The sequence below is a fragment of the Athene cunicularia genome (genome assembly GCF_003259725.1).
Source record: "Athene cunicularia isolate RWA chromosome 2 unlocalized genomic scaffold, athCun1 chr2_part1, whole genome shotgun sequence".
Taxonomy (NCBI): domain Eukaryota; kingdom Metazoa; phylum Chordata; class Aves; order Strigiformes; family Strigidae; genus Athene; species Athene cunicularia.
Window position 1 is genome coordinate 31053715 of NW_020799095.1, and position 25149 is coordinate 31078863.

At 39.0% G+C, this 25149-nt stretch overlaps 1 protein-coding gene across 2 annotated transcripts in view; it reads right to left on the minus strand.

The window, feature by feature from the left end:
* ST8SIA6 (ST8 alpha-N-acetyl-neuraminide alpha-2,8-sialyltransferase 6) overlaps positions 1 to 25143 on the minus strand; it is a 46850-nt gene extending 21707 nt beyond the window's left edge. The window contains exons 1-3 of one of the 2 annotated variants that reach the window (XM_026842142.1): positions 24968 to 25143; positions 14856 to 14954; positions 9283 to 9369 (exon numbers count right to left, since the gene is read on the minus strand). In XM_026842142.1, the coding sequence (XP_026697943.1) occupies positions 9283 to 9369; positions 14856 to 14932 (164 nt within the window). In that variant the 5' untranslated portion in view covers positions 14933 to 14954; positions 24968 to 25143. Of the gene's footprint in view, positions 1 to 7948; positions 8178 to 9282; positions 9370 to 14855; positions 14955 to 24967 lie in introns of those variants that run through there. The other variant, XM_026842143.1, reaches the window with a different exon arrangement.
* Positions 25144 to 25149: the final 6 nt, after the last annotated feature.

Consider the following 25149-nt stretch of genomic DNA (forward strand, 5'->3'; position numbering starts at 1 on the left):
CTCCTTGGCAATCACATGGACATGAAGAATCACAAAACTCATACTTCTGATTTCCTTGAAGTTTTTCTTAGAGCTAAATGAAGCAGGACTAAATATTATCTGTGTCACCCACAGGATGTTCAGAGAAGGAATAATGCCCAAATATTCTTGCTCAGCTTTTGTAAAAGAGCTGTTTTGTGTATGATGGCTACCAGAACCTGAAAATGCAAAGTGATGATAGATAACATTCATTAATACAGATGACGCATTTTTGCTTTTTATTACTCATTCTAGAAGAACGAGTGCTTCAATAAAAGCAGAAACAGTCGGGAAGAAAAACAGATATCAGAATTAATAAGAAAGTAATAGTTTAAATTAATATTATGGATCCACTTAGGAAGTAAAACAGAGCCAGGCTAGTTCAGAAATGCAGTGAGAACAGGAGAATACATGTTGATTAATGATATATATTCTTATGCTACCTAAGAGCGTAGGTGCTAAAAATTTGGAGATAACAACAGAAACATCTCAGATCAAATCATGACACAGAATCCCACCATGCCCAAGCATCCATGTACCGAGCTCCAGTGGGAACACATGTAACCTGCAGACAGCAATACCCACTGGCAATGTATTTAGCGATCTGTTCATACAGGATTTTGTACAAGCTGTGACACATGGTAACCCTACAACTGACACCAAACAATGAGAAAGGGGTAGAGACTGGACAGGTCAAGCAATCTATGACTGCAGCCATCACCACAGTACTAATGGTCTCTGTCATGAGGTAATGACATCCTAAAGAGCACGTACTTCATAAGATTATGATATGTATTGTATAAGCCTATATGTAAGTGCTGTATGTAAGGTGTTGCAAAGCCAAGACAACATTTTCACTCATGTATCATGCCATCTGGGGAGAGAGAAATTGTTAAGATCCACCATACAAAGATGTTCCTAACCAGATGGAGGGATAAGAGACAAGAGTTAAAATCTTAAGAGCACCAAACAGTACTAACTTAAAGCCAAACTCTGATTTTTCACTGGAAGAGTAGAAAGTGATCCATGTTTGTTCTGATCATGAGAAAATGCTGAGATATGGGGACAACTCTTGGAAGATGGGATGTTGCTATACAGGCTGAGCATCCACCTCAGATACGTGTAAGAACATGGATGTAGCTTATGGTAAGAAGGTTTAAATTGCAGTTGTTAACAGACCTGCTTGGCTTGGGGGTTGCCCCAGAACAAAGTCTTTTCATGATCAGCATTAGAAGCCCAGAGCGAAGGAAGCTGGAGACAAAGTACCTCAGTTTTGTAGGGCACTAGGTTTGGAAAGTATCTCCTCTGGAGTATGGGTTGGTACTGCCAGTTTCTTATTTGGAGGAAGCCTTCTCTCCAACATTCCTCCTGCAAGTAGCTGGAAGCAGAGTAAGACTTAAGAGCTATTTTTAAATCCTGAGGCGTAACATCAACCACAGATATTTCTTATGCCAAGATAAAGCAGAAAGGGAGCTGATTGCATTATCTGGAAATTTCACTTGTAACATGTAAGGAACAAAATAAGTACCTGGAAAAAGACTACACCATTTGGACTGGTAAATACATACCTCATAAAGCTGAATAAATACAGTCATGATAGTCTTAATCAATAACCTGACTGGAGTGGTGTGTTGCATTTGTCTGTTAAGTTTTGTTTGTATCAGACAACATAGAGACATTGTTGCACTGGATAATGTTTTTTGATGCTCAGCAGGTGCTTCTGTTGAATTTCATCTTTTGTGGATCAAGGACGCTGGACCCGTTTTTGTACTGAAGTCAGCTGGGCTGGAATTTGGAGTCCACATGGCATCCAGATAATTTCTTCAGGTTTGTGCCTGCTAAGAACTTAAGAAAATACTGGATTCTAAAGCAAGTTATCAAAGCATTGAGATAAGCCAAAGGAATAATGTTGTTTTCCAACTGCTATGCATTTAAGTCCACACTGAACTGTGATCAGCAATAGAAGGCTGCTGCCTTGATTGTATATGTTTCCAAACACCTGTGTGTAACACAAACACTTCACATGGACAGTCCACTCTATTTAGTGGAAGTCAGTATCTGCAGGATCTAAACAAGCTGATGCAGTTTCTTTGCAGTTCCTGCAGTAGCTCTGTAGCCAAGAAGCTCAGTGTGAACTACTGCATTCCTCCTAGCAGCAAAATTAATTACTTTAGCTTGATTCTGCACTAATATATACATTTCATCCGGTTCAGCGCTTGCATACAGGCTACATGTGCCTGCTGTGTGTGGTGTGCACACATCTTCAAAAGACTGTAAGCATCTCAATATCTTTCTTCCAATAACTCAATCTGAACCAGCCCTAAGGGCTAAAGCAGCCAATGGTTAAGTCATCGGCTCGCAGTTTCTCAGCTGGTCCAAAACCTAACATTACCCTTATCCTGAGTAGAATGGGAAGAATCTATAATAAGGGTGAAATCTGTCCTTACGCAAAGAGCTTCTGCAGAGTTTAAAAACTCCCCACTCCTCCAAACTACTGATACAAGCACCAAGAGGACCTCTGATTCACCCTCCCCCAGTTAAGTAGGATGGCTTTTATTCAGAACACCTTCTTTCATTAGAAATTCTTAGCTAAAGTAATTTTGTTCTATATTTAAAAAAATACTCAGATATGTAACTGGTGTGAAAAGGCACTTGTTTCTGCACCAAGACTTTATGTAGCCTTGTACTTTGGGACACAGGAAAGAGTATACCACTGGAATTGTCTGCTCCAGCCTAGAGCTGGACCACTGGGCCAACACAGTTAATCATGATTCTCAGGGGGTTTCAGTAACCCCAGGGGGACATGAGCCTGCAGAATCTGACGAAGCTGTGTGAATTTAATAGTACTTCTCTTGTGTAAACTATGTTTCAATATGACACCAGTGCCTGTAGATCTGGGGCCAGAGGTCATTCTTCATTGCTGATGACAGTGTTCATACTTCACTGTCATTATACATTGGACTAAATTGAGGTGGAAGGAGGGGAAAAGTGGATGGGGATGGACACTAATGAAGTATCAAAATATGCAAAACATTGTTCTAAATAGCAGATGCTCACCTGTAAGGCCACATTGGGGAGGGTGAAGAAAATCTTAATTTGCACTAAAGAAAGCTTAAGCTCAGTATTAGGAAGCACACTGAAACAGGTTGCCTAGGCAAGGTGCAGAATTTCAATGACTGTAGATTTTTTAATAGACATCTAGACAAACTTCTTTCAGTAACGGTGTAAGTCCATTTGATTCCAAGTCACCTTTTACAAACATCTGTACAGCAAATGTTTGTTTGCAGAAAGAATATATCAGTCGTGTTCTAAAGCACTTGCGCATTATCCACCCCAGCAATGCTTACACAGACATATCTCTTTGTGGATCTTCAGTTATCCAACACACATAAACATCACATAAAAGAGATAACCAAACACAAAGTAAGACTAGCAAATATTGAAAAATTTAAGCCCTGTAAGCCTGATGCTAAGTGTATTCTGCAACACAGTTTGTAATATCATTTGAATAAAGGGCAAAGTGTTCCAAGAGACAAAAGTCTGGATTGCTAACAACTAGAAAAAGTCTCTGCTTGTCTAACAGCTTGTTTTAATAGTTCATTACAATAGTTATTTGTAATCATTAGTTCATGTGAGCTATTGTACTGTACATGTGAAGACAACAAAGACTTTGAGGTTTCATATTGAAGAGACTGTCATGACAGTACAGAGAAGAACCCCCAGTGTAACAGCAAAATGCCAAGGGTGCAACTACAAACAGCAAGGCTACCTTTAATCTATGTCCGCTGCTGTAATATTTTCTAATGAGCAAGCAATTATCTTATTGTACTGCACTGGAGGCTCTAGACAATGATATGGGTTTCTCCAGGCTCTTGTCAATCCACATCAATAGCATCAAAGTGCAATGAGGCACAATAAGACATATTCCAATCTTTTAGAAAATAATGGTTAAATCTGGTATCTGAAACAGAACACGTTGAAGTGGAATGCTACGCTGACAGCCCTTGAACTGTCTATAAATGAAGTCACATCATAACTGTCTAAGGCAATGAAATCCAACAGGGTTGAATCTGAAATCAAGGCTGAATATGTAAAAAGTGTAATAAAATTTTCAAACCACAGACTATTTAAAGAGTCCACCATAAAGACATAATTAACTCAGTCTGATCCACAATTAGGTTCCCCTTATAGGAATCTGCCAACCTTTAGGAAAGTATATAGTCTATAGAGCAATTAAAAGATTCAACCATTTCTCTGAACTGTCACCAATTACTATCTCTCCACCCAGCCTTTTTCTCTTCTGAAATAGAAATATGTCTCTGAATATATACTCCTGATTTTACATATGATCTATTAAACCTATGCAGAAAATGTACTCTTAAATCACACTATAATCTCAAGAGTTCTGTGTATTTTCTTGTATAGTGGAATGGAAGATTTCAGAGAGTACAGTGGAATTACCGATCTGTTTAGTGTTAGGAAAGCTATTGATTATGTGGTGGTGTGAGCTTATGTAAGCATAAATTGACCTTGCAGGGTATTTTATTTGTGTCTCAACTGTGGTTGACTGCAGTACACAGATGTGTTAAGCAATACTGTTATATATGTTAGAGTGCATCACGCTGCAAGTTAACCTCTTCATGTAGTGAGATTTTATAATCTGCAGGAATGTTTAACACACACTTTTCAGAAGAGATATTAAAGTGGGAAAAGGGTAATAGAGGTCGAGTGGAATAAAAAACAGGAAGGGAAATTACAGGACTAGGAAAATAAGTTAATCTTTTAACTATTCTTCTCAAGACCCAGCGTTCTTTTTTTAAAAGAAAACATTACTACTTCAAAAAAAGTTAAAAATATTTTGGTGGGGTGGAGCAGTGTGCCAGCTAAACTACAGTAACATCAGGGGTTTTAAAACTGTGTTTATGCATCGGAATTTCCTTCTCCATTATCGGATGCAAATAAGGTTTGTCAGAAACGTATTTCCATGGAGAGGGGGCCCAACATCCACAGCTCACATACTGCTATTCCAGTGCAATACCACTCCTTATGAACTGTTGCGCTGCTTTGCCAGGCTCCAGGCTCAGCAAGATAGCCCAAAAATACAATGCCCAGAGGCTTCTCTGAAACACAGCAACACTCAGCCTTTCTCCATATCCTCCCTCCGTCTCACCCCAGTCATTCTGAGGGCTGTTTTAACTATTTGATAGCTTCTAGCAAAAACAGGAGTTGCAACTATTTGGAAAACCTAGAGATTACTTGCAACCAAATCAGAATAAATCAAACTTAAAAGTCTGTAAAGCAAAGAGATGTGGAGGTGTAAAAAACAATTACAGCTTGCACCCAACTGGGCTCTGTAATTTGTTGCACTAATGAAACATTTCTTTTAAGTGGAAAACCTTTGAAGAATACTAATATAATAATTAATATTCAGGTTACCTAGGGAACCTGAGACTCTACTGACTGTAGCTAGAAAAGCCTTTGCAGAGGAAGTTACCCAGCACAGCTTTTTTTCCTGGAGCTTTAAGAATGATGCTTCCAGGCAGCTGCAAGATTGTTTGCCCCCCCCCTTTCCAAGTTTCTACCAATCCTCTAACCAAGAAATCCAAGGACTTGCTTTGTCTAAACCAAGTTAGACCTGATGTAAATCTCAAAAGGGAGGAAAATTTCAGGTGGGCTTAGAAACAAAGGGATAATATGGAGATGCGAGATGATTGTAGAGCCATAAAGAACAAGAGAAGCACAGCTGAATTTCATAAAGAAAAGGTCTGAATAAAAAAATACTTAAACAGTTCTCTATATGTCAGTAGCAGTAAACGTTGGAGACTTTCCCTAAATCACTGTTAGTAGGATGCCATTTATACCACTTCTGGTGCAGGTACATCACCTTTGCTAGCTTCTATTGTGAAGTTAGATAAAAACCTCTTCAGCAATGGCTGACAAACACTGCTGTGGAGCACAATAAATCTTAACTAGATTGCAAGAGCAACGAACCAAGTGCTTGCACTTGCTCCTCTGAGGGCAGTCTAAATATGGCAGTGCTGATGTCAGCATTACAGATACTGAAATAAGTGAAGGGCCAGGAGACTGGTTCCCTGACAGATGCTTGGACAAAAATCAACCAAAGAGTGACCGTGGATATGGGAGATACTAGAAAGAACATCATGGCTTGTACTTGCCTCGTGATTCTTCTCGATTTTGAAAAACGCATGGGTAAACATTACATAGCTGTCAAGAACCACTGACCACTGCCAGACAGCAACCTAGCCAAGTGCATCTGAGCCTGCACAGCAGACCAGCTTCAGATGAAGCCATTTGGAAAAGGAAAAAGGCAGCTCTCTGATGAGAAATGGACACAGTTTGCACAGCTGCATGGCAAAGCTGAGCTAGGTAGTAGAGGGTCAACCTGGAATCCTGTACTCTGTCTTTTGTACAACAGGTTGGCAGAAACTCTGTGGTTTGTGCCACGTATGGCTGTCAGCTGCAACCCTTTTGCCAAATACAAAGACAAGTATTTCTTTCCTGCATGGCACTTCTAATTCATATTATTTTATTTGGCCCAGATCTGCCAGGAGTGTGGCTTACAAAGAGAATTGATGTGTACTCATTGGCACAGAGTGCTGTCTTCTAGGAACACAGGAGTTACTGGCTCAGATCACATATGCCTTCACTCCACTACCAGTATGAAGGTAGCCAAAAGCAAAAGCTGCAAAGGAAAACACAAGAATGCTTCTCTGAGAAATTCACTACCCCACAGGAAGCTGCTTTTGAACCTTATTAATTAGAGGCTAGTTTATGCCCTGAAGCATAAGACATTAAATCCCTTATAAATATGCATGCCTGTTCTTCAGAACTTCAGGATAATACAGTCATACAATTGACACCATGCCTGAGAAGCATGTTAAGTGTACACTCCATTTAACAGATGGGCAAACAGGAAAAGAAGTCAAGCAGCTTCTCTGCAGTCGAGTCAGCAGGCAGACTTCTGGTGGCACTGGCAGGTGAATAGTATGACAGAGGCAGATTCAAACTCTCCTCCTGCAGGGGGCTAGCTGTTTCCTGCTGCACAGCCCCTATGAGATTAATTTCCTCTTCTGCCAAATGGGTGTGTTTATCTACCTACTTAATGAGATTTTTAGAACTGAATAATATTTGTATTACACAATTATTATGCATTACTGACACTAGGCAAGGTTAGAAAAAGGAAGAGATGTACTACCAAGGGATTATTAATTTATTTATTTCACCACATTTCTAGAAGCTTTGTTCCCCATAGAGTTCTGTCAATGCATCATTTCTCAGCTAGAGTTTCCTTGCAAAGATAGTTCCAGGCTCATGTGCTTAAGTCTGATAAATAAGTTTGAGAGTGCTGTAAGCATTAAGTGTATACAGATTTAGTCAGTAAATTTGTTTTTCTCTCTTTCTCTCTTTTTTTTTTTTTTTTTTTTTTCCCCAAGCCTCTACTGACCAACTACTAAGAGCCTTGAAGTATGACCTGGAAGTAAGGAGAACTGTAAAATTTTAATATCCTATGTCCAGAAAACAGCAGAGAGGAGTTTGAGAGAATGGAAAAAGAAAGAAGAAACATGCAAAAGCACACTCTTTTGTAAAATCATCATCTGCAATGCCCTAAAAAAAAGTACCAGTCCTTGGTCGTATCAATGGAATTTTTGGATTATATCAAAGCAGATCAAATTTCATAGGGACAGAAGAACATACAGTACTGTCATCAGAACTGCAGCATGGGTTGTGTACATATGAACTAGCTAATATTCTAGCTAGATTGGATGTTAAAAAGCAATGAAACCATAACAACACAGCCCTTGAACATCGATTAAGTAACAAGTTTGTCCAGCCTGTGCTGAACCATGGGTTTCAAAAGATTTTTTTTTTTTGCTTAGTATTTGAGCTAAGTTAAAGCTAGCAAGCTCACCTTAATGTACATACAGTCCACATTTTCTAGGTGGCTTTTCATAGGCCTATTTCATTCCCACAGGCCTAGAAGATGTAGAAGAAGTTGGCCCAGTGGAAGGAAGATTGCAGAAGCAATAAATGAAGAAGTCAAGCTGGAACATGGAGTGATTACTCTGCCACTGACTCATACACCTAGCACAGCAGGAGAAGTGGCAAATTGCTGGTAAGTCATGACTGGTCCGTTGGGACAGAAGAGCAGTTAAAAAAAGGCTGGAAAACAAACACCTAAATGTAGGAAGGCGAAGAGCAGAAGAGAGCAGCTTCACCTCTTGTCAACTCTGTACAAGACACCTGCCTGTTCTGAAACAGAATGGACTGCTTCTACAGCTCCTTACTATGCTCTGATATCTGTGTGCACAGCTAAAGCCCTGCCTGAGTTAACTGAAAATTTCTTAAACCTTAACTCCGTGTATCCTCCTACTTCAGTTTGGGAAATACCATTAGTCACTTATGATACATGGCAAAAGCAGCAATTTATGTCACATAAAAAGCTTTACCCCTCCTCAAAACTACTGCTAAGGGTATATGCCAAGCATGTGGGTATTAACTTTTCATTGCTAGTTAACTCCAAAGAGTTGGAAGGTAGGTCAATTTATTTATTTTTAACGATCATGACAGAATTTTTAATTCAGATCCATGTAATAATGTAATTCAAGAGAATATTTCTCCCTGGAGAAAACAGACTTCGCACAGTGAAGCTGTTCTCTAAAACCAGCATGATGCATTTCCAAATGAGAGTTGAAGCTTTTCAGGGATCACTGGCCCTACTGAGCATGCACTTATGTGCCATACCAACCAAGGACTGATGTCATCGCATGCTTATGTGCTCAGGGGCCATGACATGCAGCATCAAACCTAATGAGAGCCTTGAGCACTTTGGTAACAGAAGCAATAGTCTTGGGGTAAGAAAAACACTACTTCATTACACAGTCTTTTTACCAGAGTGCCAGTTCAGATGGACAAAATCATATTAGTGATATTTAGTTTTTATTACTGTAGGTTTTGTGTCAGGAATATTTTAATCCATTCTACTTAACTTAGTTAACTATTCATTATATTGGAGATAGGTGAAATTACTTCATTTGCATAGTTCTTTTAACCTACTCAGTTTGCACAGCTCAATTCAAATAAACAAGAAGAACCCCAGCATCAGAAGATTAATAGAAAGGTACAGCTACGAATGCAGTCTAAGAGCAATACAAAATTATCTTTTCAAAAGGGAAGATTTACATATATGGCTTGTTAGACAAATCTAGGGTAAACAGCTTTTCCAAATTAGGCAATGAAAATTACCTGAATTTTGTAGATTCTTCTGGTTTCCTTATCCAGGTGCAGTTCTGCAGTTTGGTGACTATGTGAAGATAATAATCTTCTGAATATCTAAAAAAGGCAACAACATCAAACACTAGAATATATATGTATGTATATTTAGAAACAGTCTCTAAAACATTCAAATGATGCATGTATTAATAATAATGTGCACGGTGCATATATAATAGATTGCTTTTAGAACTCCATGACCTATTTTTTTTTGTAATTTGTAACAGTATTACCCTGTTTTAATTAGCATGACCTATTAAACATCTCTTTTTAATAGTGATGTCCTAATGAACTTTTCAGAAACTTTCAGAAGTACATTGGTTTCAAACTTAAATATTTGACCATAAATAACTTAACGTTATTAGAAATATCTCAAGTGCAAAAGTCCAAAATAATACCAAAAAACTCTTTCTTGTACTTGGCATTTTAAAGTTCAAAAATGTTTTGAGATGTGGCTCTTGCAAGACACGATGAAACATTAACCTTTTTATGCCTGTTCTTTCATTGACTTTATAGAGTCTCCAAAGCTCAATTCAATCATCTCAGACTGCAGACCAATATTTACAGACATAAGCTTTCCTTCAAATTTGTTTTACATCAACACACTTTGGTTACATTGGTACATGTAACCAAAGAGCTTTCTGCACCTTTTAAACCCTTTCAAGAGATTCAAATATGTCCATATGTGAAATACTTCAGAACATGCAAGTCAACAGAATGGAGGCATTTCTTCCCTTCTAGGTTTAATGTTAATACCTCTCCCATTTGTGCCTGGATTCTCTGACTTATGAAGAGGACTGAGGGAATGGGAAGAGAAGATGATATGGATGCCATGACTACAAATTCTTTGGGACTTGTCTCCAGAAAAGATCTACTTGTATTATTTTGGCAAAAATGGCTTGGTGTTGGTCCAAAAACAAATGACAATGAGTTTATTTAAGCTGGAACTTAGAAGTGTATATTTTGAATAGCTTTACAAGAGTTGGGATGGCAAGAAAACTTACCCATTCTTAAACAGAGCATAAAAATTGACAAAAAGGAATATAAAAAAGGCTGTGGTGGCTTGCAGCAGCAGAGATCAACAACTCAAAAGCTTCTTCCTCTATCTATGTTCAACACGCTTTTAGTACTACAGCTTTATGGTAAACATTTGAAAAAATAGATGCCTTTTTTGTTTGCTTCACAAAAGTACTGCAACTGCTGAAGTTAACTTGTTTATCTACTCCTAAGTAAAATCATGTCCCATTTCCACACAGAAAATGAAATGAAATTTTTAAGAGGAATACTGTATTAGAACTGGTCTTTGGCTCAAGTCTGCATCTATGACAACATGTACAATTTTTCATTCTCCAGTCTTAGCAAACTCTTAAAGGAACTAGATGATTGTGACTAAACCAATTTTACTGAGCCCTTGCACAATGTCAAGAGAGCAGGAATTAATGGGCAGAAGTGGGAAAAGAGAGAAACTAGTTTCACTGCAACTGAGCTGACCTGGTCCAGTGTGTTCTTCCTCCTTCCAGTCCAACTCTGAATCTTTATTCTCTCTTGTGCCACTGCTGATACTTACTTGAAAACACCTCTGTTTTGGCTTTGTCAAATGCCTTCATAGGCCACTTTAATTTACTACCATGACAAAAAAAATAACCCAGAAGGAAAAACATATGCATATACATTTTCTTCTTTTCAGTTAAGGTTAAACCAGATCAGAAAAGATTCCACTGAACACCAGAGCCCATAAAAGCAAGGAGTGATGGGAACAGAGAAACTGGGAACAAGGCCTTCCTATTTTGGCAGCTGCCTGCTGGTGTGTTGTATTAGCAGCCTTGGAACTGCAGCCAGAGCAAATGGGACTACTTTCTTGCTGGAGCTGCTACCTAAATTGGCTCAGTATGGGGTCAGACAAGTATCAGTACCAGCACAGGGCAGGACAGGGAGTTCATGTGGGGGGAGGAGGGGATAGAAACACAGGACTGAAATAGCCCATGATGATGCTGAATCACTCATCTAGCTTTCTTCCTTAAGGCTAAAAAATAAATCTTAGATGCTGGGACTCATGGAAAAATTCAAACAATTAATAGGATAAGAAAGCATGAAGAGTTACTTAGGCTATCATTATCCAGGAGAAAAAAAAACCAAAACCAAAACACAGAAAAAGCAAATTCTAGCCTAAAGACATCGATAAGATGAAGATCAGAGTCAGAAATGAAAAGAAAAATTACCATCAGCTCAGAAAGAAATTGCATGGACTGACAAGTTATTAGCAAGTTACAGGGAAACATTCAGTAAGGAGAAAAATCAAAGCATCATCCATATTGCTAGTTCTGAGGTTTCACGAGAAACCCGGGCACTCACTGTCAGAAACTGTAAGGACCTTCTTATATATGTAACAGAAGCTGCACCTAGGATGAAAAGACCAATTATAAAGCAAGAACACTGCTGCCTTTCCACTGCTGTCTAAAGGATGGAATCTCTCTTGCCTGGAGGTGTCCAAGCTCACCTGCTCACCCAGAAAAGCACCACTTACAGGTCTTTAGGCAGAACAACACCTCTGCTCACCACATGTATTCAGTTTTGCTCCTCTTGGTACTTATAAAGACACATCGGACTGTCAGAACTCCTCTTTCCCAGTGATGCCACAGCGCTGGAAGCAGCAGAGACATCTCAGCAGCATGTCCTGTGGGACCGGAGCTCTTGACTGTGGCAGCTCTGCAAGGTGGCCACCACATCTGCTCATGCCAGTATAAGGCTTCCATGAAACAAATTCTACTTGAATACAGACAATATTCCCATAGATTAATTAAGGACACAAAATTCTGGGATATGCTGCAGCTGGGTTTACAGCCCATAAAGCTTTGTTTTCCTCTCAGAAAGCCTGTTTTAGTATTTCCTGCTTTAAAGAAGCCTTGGGGACTCACTCCTCCAATGGAATCCATCCAGGTGGCCATCAGAATGTCATTTCATGGCTCTGCTGTAACCCACAGTCCACTTCTCCACTGGTCTGTTTTAAAGAGCTGGGACAATACATATATTTCCACAGGCACACAGGAGCTTACAGCACATATTCACTGACACTAAAAGGGTTATATTATTAAGATTAAAAAGCTTAGGCAAATTGAACTATAAAAATATGTGTACAAGACAATAATTACAGTGCTGAAAATAGTGAATGAAATACATTTCATCCTGGTTTTGTCTGCCATCTGAACCACAACCACTATAATAACTTGTTGCTGTAGGAAACTCACTTATACTGTGTAAGCCTTGGTGACAACACTTGGAAGGGGTTTTCTGCCTATAGTACTTGTCAGGTATGCAGTGACCTTCTATATTAACTGTGGTGGCTAAGGTGGAATTATTATGCACAATCAAGGCACTGACAAAGTGTAAGTATCTTCTAATTTTTGGCAGATATCTAAAGGACAACAGCAAGGATAGAAGTGTTGAGATAGTAGGAAGACAATAGGTAAAATGTCAGAACAGAGAGACAGATGCAGCCTCGCTGGTTGTTCACTAAAACTAAACACCTACTTGAAATAAAGCTATTTGAATTATAAGGAAAATTGAGCAGCAGGAGTGAAAAAAAGAGATATTTCTACTTGGCAGCTTATGTTCAAGAAAGAAACAAATAAAAACAATGGCAGGAAATGCAAGAGAAAAGGATGATCCCTTTTGCCTTTCAACACTTTAATACTACCAAAACAACTATCAGTTTTTAAAGCCCTCAGGAGAGTGTGCACAGGGCTTGCTCTAGAATAAAAATGGAAAACTGCCAGCAAAGCTCAGCATTTCAGGTCTTTTATCACCACCAGCACATACTTGCTATAATAATAACTTACCACTTACATAGCATTTTTTACTATCAAATCATTTGACAAGCTTTAAACTAGTAATTTTTTTCCCCTTTATGGCAACTTAAGAGGAAAGAATGTCCAGAATGTCCCCAAAAGTCTAGAACTGTAATATAAAACATCTATATACCATGCCTATGGGTCACACCTTGAAAAAGCAATGAAGAGCCCTGCAGCTCTTCTCAGTGAAGGGCAATGAGTTGCAATATTCATGGCACAAAGGAATCCCTTGCTCCTTTGCTCCCAGCACCAGTTTCTCTTCCTACCTGCCCAATTCATCTTTTGCCTTGTTAAATAGTGCAGCTCCTGTCTCTTTAGCCACAGAACAAAGGTCTCACACTTTGTAAAGTTTCTCCTACAGTCTAATCTCTGAAATATTCTAGATATGGCAAGCACGTCTCCATTGCTGCAGCCTGTACAACTTCATAATACACAGGATATATAACTGCATTTATATTGTTATAACTGGATTTTGGAGGCAATACAGTGACTGGTTGTCCTTCTCTTGGTGTTAAATCACTCAATTTTTCAGTGAACTGTATTCTTTGGCCTCTGTTTACCTGTCTCTGTTTCAGCTCTCACTAGTAGCGCAGCAGTAACAGTGGTCTAACACCTTTCAAAATAGTAAAGACTTCAGTGATAGTGTTGCTGATGAGGTGGAATATTGGTGGGAGATGAGGTTATAGAGGAGAAAAAAAAAAGAATTAAAAGTAAAAACAGAATGCTGGAAATATGGTGACTTAAAACAGGTGAAAAATCATAAAATGCAATGATAAAGTGAGGAGGGGGCAGAAAAGACGGGAAAAGTTTAAAATTTATGATTTAATGTTGCTTCTATGGTAAGGAAAAATTTGACTTCTCCGGTGCTTTTAATGGGAAAGGCACATAATTGTTTTTAGCAGAGCTTTTGTTTCCCATTCTACTTCTCTGTTCTTCACGAAGGGAGGGGGGAAAAAAATGTTTCCCATTTTAAAGACACCATGACACATAATTAATTTTAAGCTGGAACTCAGTCCTGATGGGAAGCCTCTCTTATTTAAAATGTTTTATTTATTGGTGCATCCATATAGGCAAAATGTTACATGTCAAAAGCAATGGGCTGCTTCTCCCATTATCTCTTTAGAAAGTGGCAAGAAATTTAACCAGGGCTGATATAAAAGATTTTTTTTCCATGTCAGTAAAAGGCAGAACAGCAGGTCGAAATCCAAATTAATTTGGGTGTTTTTTCAATGTATCTAAAATTGAATTATTAGTTTCCTGGAGACTAGTTATTATAATGAGTGCAATTAATTAGCAACTTTTTATACTAGTATATTTCCATACTTACTCCAGTGAATATGCTGAAAAGAATCCCATAATTGAGGTTGCTCATACCAAGAGCATTCATCAATCAGGAAAAAGACACTCAAGAATTAAATTATACCTCATAGATTCTGTTCAACCTTCTTGTGAATATCTTCTAATAAAATGTTGCTAACTGGCAAGGAGAAATCTTGTTGATTTATATTGTAAAATAAAAAAAAAATCCAATCTCAAATCTAACATGTGAAAGAAAAACTGCAGGCAAACATTGTTTGAACAATTTCAGTTTCCTGTTGTATAGCTCCACATTAATATCATCGAGAATTATGTAAAAGAGGACAATCTTTTATCCTTCTATTTAAAACAAACAAAGCAGAAAGCACAGCAAACACCTACCTTTTTTTCTTGATAGATGATGACAAAATGTTGTCCTGAATTGCCTTACATTTTGAAGCCTGTTCAAACTGGTACATTCCATTTTTATTGACAGTTGTTCTGTTAAAAGGGAGGGGGGGTGGGGGGAGAGCAAAAGCAACAAACTTTTAAAAGAGAGAACATATTCTGACAATGTTGTCACATTTACCTTGCTATGATAGTAAGATTAATAACCGTTGATTTAGCTGAAAACATTACCAGAGAAATCTTACTGAAATCTATGCTGAACCTCTTGTATAGAAGGGGAATTTGCTGCTAGTGACTATAAAATATTTGATTCTTTAAAGTAACCCTATTTTATAGTCTGAATTATATTTTCTGCTTTACACTGTATTCAGAAAATGTAATTTTAAAAAATAAATTAAAAGGAAAGCCTCTTGAACGTTATGTTTTGAAGGTATTTAAAATGTTCACCAGTAAAATATTTAGCAGATGTGAATTGCTAAAGTTGTTGATGAAATGCAATATTCAGAGCCAATATAACATTACAGGAAACACCACAGGTGAAGTGGATTTTTCTACTTGGGACATTAACTTACTGACCTGAGCTTAATACTTCCTCCCTCATTTATTCTTTATTTACATAGTGAAAGTGAATATTTGTAAAAGGAACCAAGGCAAGTGCCAGACAGTGATCCTTAATTCCTGTTGTCCTATTTTCACCAAACTCCTGTGTGGTCCTCTTGCTCTGGCAGTCACAGTAGAATACTGAGCTGTAAATCAGTAAATAACTGAGATACCAAGGTCTTATTCCATTCACCTCAGTTCACCCTGTATCTAGGTTCACCTCATATAGTCACCCTCTTCCATCATCAACCTTCTGCTATGTGTATTTCTTATGAAGTTTTTCTACCTCCTGTATTTTTATTTTCCTTGCTTCTCACCATCTTCCCCTCTCCCCACTCCCTGTTCCTTTTGGGTTCTTTCCATTGATTCACAGCTTATGGAGCACTTGGACACTGCAACCTATTTGTCCAAACCAGAACTAGAAATACCAAAGACATAGATGCTGTGTCATTCACTCCTGGGTGGGAGCTGCAGCAGTGAACAGAGCCCATTCCATTCTTAGAAAAACAGAACAACCAAGCCATCTCTGTACAGAGGTAGTCAGACACAAAGAGGAAGGGTCTTTCTGCTTTGTACACAATGTGCTCTGCTTCTGAACCATCATTCTTTTTAATAACAAGGACTAAAACTCCATTGCCTTAACCTGTTAAAATACAGAGACCACTTATGAAAAAGATTTCTGACAAGTTGATTTTGAAGCTCTTACTTGTGAAAGATGCTATTTCAAGTCACAGAATCACAGAGTGGCTGAGGGTGGAAGGCACCTCTGGAGGTCACCTGGTCCATCTCCCTGCTCAAGCAGGGCCACCTAGAGCCAATTGCTCAGGACTATGTCCAGATGGCTCTTGAATATCTCCAAGGATGGAAACTCCACAACCTCCCTGGACAACCTGTGCCAGTGCTTAGTCACCCTCACAGTGAAAACGTGTTTCCTGATGTTTGGAGGAAACCTCTTGTATTTCAGTTTGTGCCCACTGCCTCTGGTCCTGTCACTGGGCACCACAGAGAAGAATCTGGTTCCATACTCTTTGCACTCTCTCTTCAGGTATTGATAAGGTTCCCCCCCCCGCCTTGTTGTCCGAAAAGCAGATTTGTCTCCCAGTGTGCAATAGGTCACTAATCATACACTCAGGAGAGACATTGCTTATTTATTTTAGGGTTGCGCAAGCCTTGGTGCTCTGTGGTTTCCCACAAATCAAGCACACCAATGGGACTTCCTGTGCTATATTTATACACAGAACTTGCAGAGTTAGCAATTTTCAAAGTCCATTCTCTCTTTGATCATTGGTTAGTAATTTACACACAATTTTAATACTTCTGACAGAATACTTCTACTACTACATGTGCTCAGGGGAAGGGTCTTCACCTGGGCAAGGGTCTTCTTGACCTGTAGGCATGATTTTTAGAATTACAATGAGGGTAGTTCAGCTAAGGATACATGGACCTTGAGTTTGCTTGCAAAGTTGGCAATATACCCTCTTCAAGGTCAAATAGCTCCAGGAGGCCCTTGCCCAAAGAAGGGTATTTACTTATTCTTCTGATGCCTTCAGAAAGGGATGCCTTTGTCTTTACATATACAAAGAACATCTTTCTTGACCTATGCATAATATTCCTATATTCTCCTAGAAGTTTATCCTTCAACACCCTGAGCCTTCTCAAACAACTAACATTTTAAACAATTCAAATGAGAATGACTGAAGAAGAAAGAGCAGAATAAATGCTGGCTTTTTTTGAACTGACTGTCATGTTCACAGCTATGACAGGGGAGGAAAAGGGACAACGCACCTTGCCTTCTCTTTCCATTGCCCATGAAGTTGCTAGCAAATCAGTCACTCCACAGGAGAAATTCACCCAGGACACAGGCTGCAGAGGAGAGAGATCAGCTCTCTTCCTTTCTTTCCACCATCAGTATACTTTTAGTGCCCCTAAGGAAGTATGCCCCTTGTTGAGAGAAATGGTAAGACAACAAAACATAAATCTGTCCTTTCAGTTCTGCAGTGACTTTAATAGATAGTAACACCTGGCACTACCAGCTCCTTGGCTGATTTTGCATACATGCCCTTATCTAATTCTTTTTAAAGGAGTGACATACAAATGTGAGGGCAGAAGGCTCTCAAAGCACTGTTCAGAGCAAACAACTCAGCAGTTCTTACACAGTAAGTGCCAGCAAATATTCTGCCTATGCCATTTATACGCACAAGTTTATTGCAGCTTGGTCTGAATGGTTCTGTCTACACTGAAGAACCAGGTGGGCCCAGTCCCAAAAGAACCCAACACCAGTTCCCAAACAAATTAGCACTAAATATTTCCTCTCTCTTGCTTCTTTAACTCACTAAGGTCAAATAATTCTTCTGCAGCTGTAGCTTCAAGTAAGAGAAATGGCTACAGGCAAAGCTTAGCTACATAAATGGCACCTTGAAAAAAGAACTATTGATGTCATAAGCCAAGTACACGTTACTGCTGCAAATAAGTCTTCCATTACAGCTAAAAATCAAGATGCTGGATGCTGATTTGAGAAGTGGCCACAGCCGGCCAGAGGAGACCTCTTTAACACATGAAGCTTGCCAGAGAGACCAAGTCAACACAGGCAGTTAGGTTTCATCAGCTCACTGTGAGATGCATTTACAGGCATCGTTGGAGAACCAACATTCTTTCACAAGTAGGTTTCCACTCTGTGCAGAGAACCAGGGCAAGATCCTTGCAGCTTCCTATTGATTTAAGTCCTGAGACCAGTGGAGCAGTGAATAAATATTCTCTCAACTAAATGCAAGCTTTACTCAACAGACTTTTAGTCTTTTAAATTCATAGTACTAAGATCAGCTGAAATAAGTTTTTTAATATGTAATTGCTTTTTATGCACACATTTTCAAGGCTTGAAAAATTCAAAAATGAAGTCAGATAAAAAAGAATGAGCCAACTAAATCTCCATTCTGTTTTGTCATTAAATCCTGACAATCACTTCTACAGCCAGCAAGGGGAGAAAAAAGGAATAAGGAGTCTTTCCTTCCTTTTCCATGACACATGTAAAGATTGGTGAAAATGGCACAACTGTGGGGAAGACCAGACACAAATTTTAATACGAATTCTTTATCCCTATAATGCAGGCACAAGACATATCACCAAAGTGCTTCAGTGGCTTTTTCCACACAAAGTTTACTCAATGCTCTGTATATGGTGCAAAAAGGTACAAAAATAAAAGAATTTATTTGCAAGACATGCAAAGCAATTACTTATTCTATTAAAAGTTAAATTTCTGAATTTCTGTTTCACGGTCAGAGTGGTCTCTGCTTCACATGAGTGAGATTTTTGCATTCAGATAAAAGGGGTGTGCAAGGGGCAGTCCAGATTTCTAATGCATTACTCATCGCAGAGTTGTGCAGAGATCAAACTCAGATTAGATTTCTGGTCACTTTGGACAATTATGCTAAGCAATATTTATCACTAAATGAATTTACCTGACCTAGTGGATGACAGTCTTTGTTCAATACTTACAACTGCACTAAAACTTCTGCAATAAATCAGATAACATGCCTAAAACCACAGATATCGGGCTACATTCAACTAATTTTACAAATTCTTAAGCTACATGAGAACTTGAAGTGAAACTATGTTATATTCTGTTGGCTTGAACTCACAGAACTGATGAAACAGGGAAATTTCTGCTGCATTTCCCTTGGGGTTTAGATGTTCTCAAAGCCAATCTCACTGGCCAAAATCTGAAAAATGGGTTTTTTTTAATCATATATGAACAGCTTGAGGACCACATACTTCCTATGGTAATTCTAGGAACTCTGAAAGTACACCATCTGTACTTTAATAAATCCACAGTAGATTAAGACCATGTGCCATATTTATCAGCACGTTGTTATTCTATATCTTGCTCTCAGGAAGATAGCAGTTCCTTAAACTGTAAAATTCTTTAAAACAAGGATTACACCCACCTTTAGAATAAGAAATATTAGAAATATAGAAATTACGTGGAAAGTCCATGACCCCTTTTGCTGCACCTGTAGCACTCAGTCCTAAGACTATAGGGAGCCTTAGTGCAGGGAATCATGGGACAAACAGGTACCTCCGTTAACATGGAGTTCTGGGGGAGCAGCAGTACAGGGAGGGAAAGAAAAGGGAAGTCCTTTAAAAACAAAACCAAACTCAGCTCCAAACAATTACCAGAGTAGGAAGATAGATGGACATAAGTTGTATGAAAAAAGGATGAAGCAGGGGGTAGGGAAGCAGATGGATAAAAAAAAAATATAGTGCTGTGAATGATACTATAACTTGAAGACATGACCAGGACTGAAAAGCCAATCCTCCAGAATTCCCACAAAATCAACTGTAAACAACTGAAAGGATGTGGAGTGAAATTTTTGGAAGCGCTTATGACTGGACTGCCTGGCAGCACTGAAAGAATTTCACCCCTAATTTCAGCAAGAGCTAAATTCACATTGAACATAAGGAAGAATTTCATTTATGAACTCTAATCACTCTGTGCCCAGCAGTAGTAGTTCTTGCCCTTTTTCTATGGCTTCCTGCTCTTGTCTGCCTGAAGTAGCACAGGACCTCTGATCCCTCTGCCAGCTGAGCATCTCCAGCTAAAAAGGGCAGCTTTTGCATGCAAAACTGCACATTTCTATCCTTTTACCAAAGTGGCACTGAACAACACTATCCAGATTGTGAATATCTTCTGTCTTAATCTCTCCCTTTAAGAGACTAATTTATATTTGTATCTCATAGTCTATTAGTCAAATACTATTAAAAACCCATAATCCATACTTCCCTAGGAAGGGTGCTCTGCTAGCTTTGACACAATTTCAAATGAACTGGATTATAAGAATATAGTGATGTTTTTAAGGTTCACAACACCTTGATTAATAAGGCAATACACAATTTAAATGTTTGGTGAAATGGACCATAAAAATGACTTTATCAAGCATATGAGTAGGAATTTGTCTCGTAACATTAATCACAGTAACTGTGAAAGAGACTGATCCTACTCTCCTTGTTCAAGTTCCCATGCTTATCTAAAGAATGCTAAATCAGGTCTTTAAGACAAACTGTGTTTCAAAATTATTTAGAAGACTTCTGGTGCATTCACTAGAGTTACACATAACACCAGATACTTCTTATAAAATCGATAAACTGTATGACAGGTAACATGACAAACAGCATTCAGAGTCTCATGGTGAGTAAAGTGAAAAGGATAAAGAACTTACACTAAAATGATGTTACAAGAGAACAAGAAAATAGACAGAATGACATAGCGGTTTCACTTGGACCACATAAAGAGAAAGAGCTGGGAAACCTTTCACCACTGTTAGAACGTAAATGTGCCCTGGCAGCAGCTTTCAACTGAACACCTATTCATTTAGACAGAAGTAATACATGAGGCATGTGTTAGAAATGCGCTTCTAAAATATGTCTGCATGCACCACTTGGGAGTGAAGGGAAAAAATATTAAGAGAGCAGTAAAATTAGTGAAGTGGCCACCAGTGCTGACTAATCTAAACTGTGGCAAATTATTTGTGCAAAATACTAAGCTACTGTTCATAATTGTGGTAATAGCCTCTCTCTTCTTCCCCTTCTGTCTGCCAGAATGCAATATTTTGACAGAATACAGAATGTACAGGTCTCTGTAGCATGGTTAATTAAGTATAGTTGTTTATTCCCTAGACCTGAATAAAGATCTACTGCTGAGAGAGGAATTGGAGAAACCAACACTATGGAACACTGTATTAATACTAACTTGTTTACTCACATCTCCTCAATCACTTCCTCCCACTGTTCAATTACCCTAAGAGTCTCTACACTGTGCTTGTCTTGTACCTGCAAAGACAGAGAGTAAGTTAGGAAGATAGTGAGTGCCTTAAAATGGGTGACACAGAGTAACACAGTAGTAGTGGTCTGTTCTTCAGTTTAGTGCTGCCTTGTTACTACCTGTATATAAAGTATATATAAATAGTGCTTGAGAAAACTATTTTCCACTTCCCTTGTAGGAGCTGACATTATTTACCTGCTATATATTCCTGAGCAGAACAAAAGGAGCTAGAATTTCTGCCCAAGCTTAACATAGCACACCCCAGGCCTCACCACAAAGACTACCTAGCTCCTTGTCTTATTGTCACCTTCCCCTAAATAAGCACTAGCAGTACTGAGCCCTCTGTTTTGCTACTAATGCTGTGACTACACAAACAAATATGCTAGCACAAACACAGTTGGGGAGGGAGGACCAAGTATCTGAAGGTGGGACAAGTGCAAGACTACTTCTTTCGTTTGTACTGTTGGTTCAACTGTGCTTGCAGTTGCAGCTTAAAAAAACTGAGAGGATGGTATGAGGCACAGTATGAGGATTTGCCAGAGAACCATAGTAATGCAGTGTAAATGATACTAGTTCCATGAATAAATTTGGGGACTACTATGGAAATATTCCTAACAATGGCTTTTTTTTTTTTTTTTTTTTTTTTTTTTTTGAAACCCTACTAACAGGCATGGTAGGCTGCAAAATAAACCCAAGACAAAAACTGGAAGTCACACTGTAGAGGCCGTTACATTGTTTGGGTTATCTAACACTTAACAAAAAAAAGTAGTAAGAAATGACCTGTAAAAGACAAACCACATCTTCAAGGTTATTTGCTAAGACACAGATCTTCAGAGAACTTTAGGTGCCTGGTCACCACCTAATTGAACACTGCTGTGCATAACAGCTGCTTAAGTATCTATGATAGTCTGAATCAATCCCCTGCTTTTCATGCTTTCATCCTTCAGTTTCATTCTTTTAAAAGAATTACTCAAAGTAAAAGAACAGATTAGCTTTCAATATTGCGAGGCAATACGATAATAGGGCCTTAGAGATTCTTCAGGAGATGTCTGGTCACAAATATGCCTCCAACAGCAAAGGAAATCATGATAAGAAGAAAGATAAGCTTGCGATTCTGAAGACTGTCTAGATTACTTTAATACTTGGAGTTCAAGAAGGATAATGCCCGTTTTTGTTTTTTTTTTTTTCATTTTCCTTTCCTGAATCCTCCCACCAAAGTTGGTGAGAAAATCTCAGCTTTCCAGAAAAATGAGTCAAACTGATTAAGAGATCAGAATCTAAACTAACATCCATGCACATCCTCTCACTCTTACACAGGAAAGGACACTGCTGTCAGCAACACAGCAATGCTATCCAAACTGTCAGGGTACTTCAGGAGAACAATATTTTGGGAAGTTTGCACCAATAGATTGTTCCTAGTTTTATGCATCAATATACTCATGTAGCCTCTTCTGATTCAAAAAATTCACTAACTCCTGTACAACCTATTTCAACGAGGGACTTTTGACCTTCTGCTATACTCACGGATACTGCAGCAAAACCCCACTGCAAACTGGAATCTAATTCCTATTGACCAGACCATCCATATCCATCACTGAGGGATTGGTCTGCATCTCCTGAATGAGTCCAGATGCTCTCTGGATCAAATCCCTCCGGCATGGCCTTCAGCCAGGCCCAGTCCAGATGCTGCTTGGATCAAACCACTCCAGCATGGCTCCCTGCCCAGTCCAGCTGCTCTCTGGATTAAGTAACAGCTCATTCTCCTTCCTCGTATGCCAAACATACACCACAAACTCCTATCAGGCCAGCTTACTGAGCGTAGTCACTCAGGTGAGAAAGAACATCCTCTCTTGGATTCAGCCAGCAAGCTATCTCTCCAAAGACACTATGGTTATAGGAACCAGAATGAAATGAAACTTTTTTTGATGAATAATTTACTTGTCACACTTTTGGAGTCACGTAGTCATGAAGAAATACAGTTTCAGTTTATTCAAAATCAGTTCCAAATTTGTGCCAAAATCCTCCAATTAGATTAAGGAAAAACATGTATTTAAAATCTCATGATCACCTGTCACCTTATTACAGAGACTAAAAACTGACCCATACACGCCATGGATTTTCAGCCCTCTTCAGTATATGCTGCTTCCACTTCACTCCAGTTGCGACTGTTCTAAGAGCAGATGGGAAGTAGCTAGACTCTGTTCTCTGAAAAGCTCTCTGCCAGCATTTCTAGTCAATTTGATTCCATGGTTTAGCACACGAAGTGGAATGGAAGGAGACTGCAGCTCAGAAACTAGCAGGGAAAAGGAAGGGTATGAGAAGATGGGGCAGGGGGAAACCACAGACATAACAGAAAACAGAGTGGAGAGGAGAATGGAATGACAGCTACAAAAAGTAAAGCAGAACAGATTACGTACTGCAAAACCAATAAATTGAAAGGAGTAGAAAAGAAGGAAAAAAGGGAAGAAAGGGAAAAAATGAACACAGGAAAGAGAAGCAGGCTAGAAGCATGTAACAGCAGTTAGAATTCTGCAAATGTTCCTGTTCCTTTTCTTTCACTCTAATCTTGAAAGATGTTAATAAATTTATGGCTTGTGAAAGTTCCAAATTTTGAGTCAGGGGGCACAAGGGCGTCTCATCAGAAACACATAAGAAACATACTTTAGGGTACACTGCAACGGTTACTATGATTAATGTCACTTGCATTCACTTCAGGAAAGCATATGTTGTTTCAACCTGAGCTAAACTGGGTGAGATAGTGGCCTCAGTAAAGTTAACTATATTGTCACCACTGACTTCCATATAACCAGGAGATCACAGTTCCCATTAAAGACCCAATTCACAAGTTCTTTCTAATTTTTATAATGTGTTTTTGATCATAATATATATTAATATATAATAATCATTGGAACTGAAATGGTAATGAGGCCAAATAAAGTTTAAAAAATAGCAGAAATGCCTGCAAACTATTTCTTAGATAGTAATACCTCCTGCGTGAATTACACCACCCTCTTCTGCACTATTAGTTTTTCTGCAGCGTGTGAAGACTCAAGAGCATGAAAACACAGACAATATTGAAGCCTGCACGTAAGACACTTGTTTCACAGCTAATTTTAACAACTATTTTCATATTAAACTTCACAGTATAGAATAACAGGCTGTAAACCAAAGATCTGCAGTGATTGAAAAGATCAAGACATGGGATCAAGCGGAAGGGCTCCCACGAAGTATGATGCTACACAACATGACAAAGGGTTCATATGTCCTGCCTTCATCCTATGAATTTTAAAGGAGAAATCTGTAGTTTTTAACTAAATAAACATTACAAAAATGGTAACAACATTACCCAGCTCAACTCTACCTTTCTGGAAAGTAGAATAAAAGATACCTGGAACATGCCATCGAGCAACACTTTTTGCATCGTATGTTAACAAAACTGCTACATGCAACATTTTACTGGACTCAAAACCAATGGCAGAGTGACTGCTGTCGTTAAGAGGGCCTATGAGCAAATAATTTATTACAGTTAAAGTGAATTTTCACTTTCTCAGTCTAACAAGCCTCTAACGCTCTCTCTGACTAAGCTGCCAAACAAGAGGAAGAATGAATTGGAGCGAAGGCAAATTTCTGCTTCTGTAGACCCTTCCGCGCAGACCCACCCCACGGGTGACCGCCGGCGGGCAGCCCCTACCTGTTCTCGGTCTGAGGAAGGGACGTCAGGGGAGACCTGAGGACTCGCACCACTTTCGGCGTGACAGCAGCTACACTGGCATCCTCCTCCCAGCCCCTGGCAAGCAAGACGGGAACACAAAGTTGTCAAAACCAGCGATTAAACATCACCAGGCGTGAGCGGCGCCGGTCCGCGGCCCCCCC